The sequence below is a fragment of the Leopardus geoffroyi genome, chromosome B3 (assembly GCF_018350155.1).
Source record: "Leopardus geoffroyi isolate Oge1 chromosome B3, O.geoffroyi_Oge1_pat1.0, whole genome shotgun sequence".
Lineage (NCBI taxonomy): Eukaryota > Metazoa > Chordata > Mammalia > Carnivora > Felidae > Leopardus > Leopardus geoffroyi.
In genome coordinates this window covers 105,310,530-105,316,529 of record NC_059337.1, presented here as the reverse complement: position 1 = coordinate 105,316,529, position 6,000 = coordinate 105,310,530, and the positions used below count along the sequence as shown (strand labels likewise).

The 6,000-nt window shown below is 46.3% G+C and overlaps 1 protein-coding gene across 2 annotated transcripts in view; it reads left to right on the top strand.

Annotated features, from left to right (window-relative positions):
• The first annotated feature begins 1,540 nt into the window (after positions 1-1,540).
• ARMH4 (armadillo like helical domain containing 4) overlaps positions 1,541-6,000 on the top strand; it is a 130,009-nt gene continuing 125,549 nt past the window's right edge. Inside the window, exon 1 of one of the 2 annotated variants that reach the window (XM_045451091.1) lies at positions 1,541-1,757. In XM_045451091.1, coding sequence (XP_045307047.1) covers positions 1,614-1,757 — 144 coding nt within the window. In that variant the 5' untranslated portion in view covers positions 1,541-1,613. The remainder of the gene's footprint in view (positions 1,758-6,000) is intronic. The other variant, XM_045451090.1, reaches the window with a different exon arrangement.

Genomic DNA, 6,000 nt, shown 5'->3' with positions numbered 1-6,000 from the left:
TGAGGAAAAGGGAAATAAGAATTCTACTACGGGAGAAGGGTGATTTTAGAGAAGGGAAAACTTTGAGTGTAAGGCAGATCTGGGGAGTGGAGCTTTGTAGCTGGGACTAAGAGTATTATTGGTCTCAAAGGAGAACATTAGGATGTTAGGGATGCAGAGCAGAAGGCAGGAAGAAGTCTAAGAACGTTTGACTATTTCAGGTATGTGTATAAGGCTGGCCCTAGATGCCTGGGGAGCTGGAATCCCTTTCTTCTGTTGTCTTCTGTTCTGTTGGTCCTCTGGTCCAACCTGATTGGTCAGGTTGTTATTTATTAGTACTATTCTTTATATGCATTTGGGTCAAGTAGACCCAATTTTGTGGTCTAGTTGGGAATCTCACCATACTATATAACATCGTTTTTATGAGATGTGGTACACATTTCAAACAACTGAAATAAAAACAGAATGTTGGAATGCAACTTGGTCAGGCTGGGTATGGCTTATCCACCTGGTGGGTATTGAATTCAGGTAGAAGGACTGGTCACAGTATAATGTATTATATTGTATCACACTGAATATACATAAAAAACCAGATCTTATGTATTCAATTCAGTTCAACTCAATTACATTACATTACATTACATTCAACAACTGTTGACAACTCTTCTGGAAATGCAAAGATAATCTCTTCTAAAGAGAGGTGGAATGGGTAAGGTAACAGTGCATATTTGAGTATTGTGTTAGGTGTGTGAGATCAAAGGTAAACAAGACCTTGTTCTGTCTTGAAGGTGTTTACAAATAGTACAAAACAGGACTAAGACCACTATTATAAAGAAGGGAATTAATAAATACAAGAGATAACGTATGTGAAAAGTGTTTTTGCAAATGTCAGGTTCTGTGGGGGTTGTTCTAGAAAAGGCCTTTGGATTCCTGACCTCTCTTTTTTACCCCTAATGAGGGTTAACGGAAGTAAACTGAGTCGTTGACAGATTCAAGGATGGAGGTCATGAATTCCTGGTGGCCACAAGACCTTTGGCAACTTACCTTCAGCCTCGGCTTTCTTCCCTGTTAAATGGGGATCATCATTATTTCTTTCAGGGTTACTGAATAGATGGGCAGGTACTGAGTGAAGCACCTAGCATTGATCTCGGCAGGACTAAGGGCTCAATAAAGCATACTTCTTAGTCGGCGCTTGTTGTTAACTTCTCTGAGAAGGGAACACTTTGTTTGGGACTACTTTACAAGAGCCTACTTAGAGGCACTCCTATCCCGCAGTGTTCACACCAGGAATATCCTGCAGCCTCCGACGTGCACACTTTGCCCTCTCCAAGGACCAGAGAAATTCGGCTCTTCCAGCGAAAACAGTTCCCTGGCCGAAGGCACCGAGGAACTGCTGCCACAGAAGGCCAGGCTTCGAAGAGGGACAGCAGGACTGGGCGGGGGGGTCTCCGGAGGGGTCCCAGGAGCCCGGACCAGAGCGGGACCCAGCCCGGCCACTCGGCTCGGGCCCCGAGAGCCGAGGCCGGGACGTGCGCGCCTAGGGGCGTGAGGCGTCGACATAGGGTGTCGGTGCCAGCGGAGGCGGGGCGAGCACATCTCCCCGCCGCCCAATCCCCAGCCCTCGTCGCGGCCTCATGAATAAGCAACAAAGCGAAGCGTCCTCCTCCTGGCGTCCCAGACGGCTGAGGGAGCCGCCGCAGCTGCAGGGGCCGCGCCGGGGATGCCCAGCGCGGGCGCCGCCGCTCTCCTCCGCGAGCTGCTCGGCTGAAGGCGCACAGGTGAGCACGGGCCCGGCTCCTGCCGCTCGGGCGGCCGCGCCTGCAGACGGGGCTCCGCGCAGAGACGGAGCCGGAGCCCGGGGCGGCGCGGGGTCGCCCCGGGAGCGCTGCGGTCCGGGGAGCGCGGCAGCCTGGGGCGCTCCAGGCGTGCGCCCAGAGCCCCCACCGGAACGCTGTGCCCCGACGCGGGGTGCGTGGGGGGCAGCTCGGGGCGCGCTGGGCGCGGCGCGCAGGCCTCGGAGGACTCGCTGCACTCCTCGCTCCAGCCCAGCCTCCCAGCTCCGCACCAGCGCGCGGGCCTTTGTGCTGGCGGGGCTTGCAGGGCTGGCTGCTTTTGTGTGGGCTTTTCTTTCTTCTCTCCCTCCCCTCCCAGTCTCTCGGCGGTGGTAGAGAAGTTCCTGAAGACTCTGATCGGCTCCTTTCAGAGAGCATCGATCGCTGTGTCCCCGATGCCAATCAGTGTCCAGCAGCCGAGGAGCGAAAGGGGGCTGCGGTGGCCACTGAAATGTGTTCTGCTACTTTGCAGAAGACCAACAGTTGAGTGTTTAGTGCAGAAATGTCACGGAACCTCCCTGCTCAGACCCTGACCGGTCCTCCAGGACACGGCAGGAGGATGCTGCTTGGAAAGGTCGCTTAATTGGAAAGAGGGCTTGTGGGATAGACACGGAGGAGGTCAGGCTCTGCCTGAGACCACGGAATGGCTGGGAGGTGTTGCCTGGAGGTGCCTAGATATCAAATGTGCCTCCTGGTCACGGACAGAGCCCGACCTGTGTAGATTCCAAATATGTAAGCCATGGCTGGTGAGCTGGCTGAAGGTAGCCGGGGTGAACAAAATATAGGACTCTCAAGAGTTTGGAGTTCTCAAAGATGAGAAATCTTTGCCTTCCCGAGCCGAGCCCAAGGACCTGTCGGGATCTTAGCACCTAATTTCTGTGCAGAGGAGAGAAGACAGGATGCTTTAAAGTGTCTGCATTCTTTCTCTGGAAGTTTTAGTTCCAAACTTAAGGGGGAGCAGGAGTGGTTCACAAAACCATCCATAGAGCTCTGAAGGACTTCTCTAAGAAGCAACATGTGTGGTGAGAATTTGCCTGCCTCCCCTTCTTTTTAGTGTATTTCCTTGATCACACATGATGCTATTGGACTCTAAGGAGTGTTATTGAAGCCAAGCTTATTTAAAGTCATTGACTGATTTCTGCTCACTTGCCGGCAGAAACCCTCTGTAGCATCTATTGAAAGAAACTCAAAACAGGGGTTAGATTTCACAGTAGCACAGCATTGATGCTTTTACACACAGTAGTGATTTAAGAGTGATCTGACTTACACATATGCCTAAGGTAGAGCTGTTGGGTTTGTCATAATAATGAACCAAGCACTTATACAGCTGACTTGATATTGATTGTGTTTATTCACAAAATTCCCAAGACTCACCAAGTCTAAGGTAGCTACGGCAACAGAGCCAATTAGGGAAACGTGGATTTGTCTTTGTTTTCGTAGGAGGCTCCTTATCTTATATTCTGGTGATTCCTGTAAGACTTTTTAATATCACAATTTGCTATTACAGAAATGGGTTAATGCATGGATAGAACCAAATTGGGAAGATAGGCTTACCTGTTATAGAAAATTTCCACTTTTGAGCCAAAGGTGTGCTTATTCTTTGTTTAGCAGATATTTGCCTGAAAAGTTGTGTATGGCATTGAATGTTTTGTTTGTTGAATTTTTTTTTCCTTACATAAGGAAGCTGGGTTTAATCTCTGTAGAATGAAAACTCATTCTATAATTAAGATGTGTGGTCAATCCTGTTTTTCCCATATTGTGTTTATGGGTGATTGTAAGAAAAGTATCTGAATCAAGTTTCAGCTTGAAATGTGAGATATTATGTTTATTCCTTGAAATGTCTACCTGGGGATTACTTTCTCCAGTAAAATCGGGTTTACTTTCTCCGTGTCAAATCGGGTCATGGAAGAGAATTGTATGATGGATGGAGAAGAGCTTGTTGACCAAGATGGATTAGGATAGGATTCTGCAACCATCAGGCAATTCCCAGGTCACTTTGTCTACGTGAGAAGCCGAAGGAGGAAGCTCCATGGAAATATCTACAGGGAAAAAAGACACTATGGATGTTTCAAATTGCTCACATTTCGGTAGTTTGAGGGGATTGTATGTCAATATCACACTAATATATCTTAAATTGAATGATACTTAAAACTTTTTCTTCAAACTGTTTTCATGTCTGTTATCATGTTTTGTCTCTTGTCCACCCTTTGAAGAAAACAGAATGAGCATTGTTACCTCCATCTTGCAACAAGGCAGCTGAGTTTCAGTGATTTGCCCAAGGTAGAGCTGGAACTTGAAGCCAGTATTTAAATCTTCAGTTCAGCTTCTTTTCCCAGGGATAGGATGATGCACTAGGGGCCACAGGCACTGACATCTTCATTGGTCTGCAGTGCTGCATTGTGGAGAGAACAAAGCTCTTGGGCTCAGTATGTATAACCTAGTTGTGGTCTGCAGGGATGGTAAAGCACTTTGCTGGTAGTTGCCAGTGTAACCTTCTTGACCCCAGCTTACTCATCCTCTTCCCTGTCAGCACTGATGCCGCTTTGCTCCTAGGGAACCAGGCTTTTCTTTGTAGTTATTCTGTTCTCCCTTCTTCCACTGTGGCCAAACATGCTGCTGAAAGGATCCTCTGTCATTCCAGCTACTCAATTTAAAGTGAAGGATGATGAGGTCCAGATGATCTTAAAGCCAATATATTAGGCCAATGACAGTTGTCAGTAGCACAGTGAATCAGAAATGGGGTACCGTAATGCCATGTGCCACAGCTGGGTCAATAGGGTCAGAATCTTGATAAGCTTGCCTTTAGACAAATTAAATAGCATTGGCGAGAGAACCTTAAGGATTAAAAAGGTAAGACAATGACAAGTTAATTATTGAGGATCAGGGGATGTACAAAATGGAAAGATAATTAAGACACAAACAAAGAAGGGACAGAGTTTTCCTTTTCCCCTCATCAATCAAAGAATCACTAATTGGTTTTTATTTTTATTTTTAATTTATTTTTTAAGTTTATTTATTTACTTATTTTGAAAGTGTGTGTGAGAGAGAGTTAGAGAGAGAGCAAGAGCGAGTGGGGGAGGGACAGAGAGAGAGGATCCCAAGCAGGCTCCGTGTTGTCAGCACAGGGCTGGATGTGGGCAGGGCTGGATGTGAGGCTCCATCTCACGAGCCATGAGATCATGACCTTGAGCTGAAAAACCAAGAGTATGACGCTTAACCTACTGAGCTACCCAGACACCCCGCTAACAGGTTTTTAAAAGATGAGATGATAATTGGGAAGCAAGTCGACCTGAAGCTCTGAGACTTGTCACTTGTAAATGCTGATCTATTTTTTTTAATGAAATTAACTCTGAAAACCTAAAATATAGCAGAAGTGAGAATGCAGGTAATTATTACTATTATTAAAATGATACATGGAATAAGTAGCCAGAATTGGCCAGGTCTGAACAAAATACACATTTTAGACATGGATAGACCATGCAATTTCATTGAAAATCTTACAGTATAAAATGGAGACTCTGAGCATTCTTTTTCACACTCTTAAACAGTTATTTACGTTCGCTTCACTGCAGCAAATATTTATTGAACACCTCCTCTCCATGCCTACCATTATTAGTAATTATATGGCAGACAAAGGAAGCTAAAACACCAGTGTTTGCATGCAAAGGACCGAATCTCATTTGAGGTGGCAAGACTTACGGACGTGATGATTTGTGCCAAAGAAGTTGGGAGAAGGATGGGAAGAGATTGGGCCAGGCATTTTTGTGACAGCAGTTAGTAAACAGGATGTGGGGGGAAGGGGGCAGGGTTTAGATACCTGGGTAGGGAAGGAGGGAGTGTTCTGGCTAGTGCAGTGCTGTGAGCAAAACTTAGGAACCTGGAATGAGGATGGCAGGTAAGAGGGCAATATAGTCGGTTGGTGATGGTTTGTAGGGGAGTTAGTGGTGTGGGTTGTCTTATAGATACGGAATTTGGCGGTTGTAAACTTCATGACATTAAAGGATGCGTTGGGCAAAAGGGGGCAACATGAAGTTTGACAGAATTCACAAGTTCAGAAACTAGCATGCTCACGTAGGCAGGTTAATTGTCCTCTGTAAACCTGTCGCTTTCTCAGCTAATAAAAAATGGAGATAATGATAGAGCCTATCTCATTAGGTTGTTGTTAGGATTAAATAAGGTAATTTACATA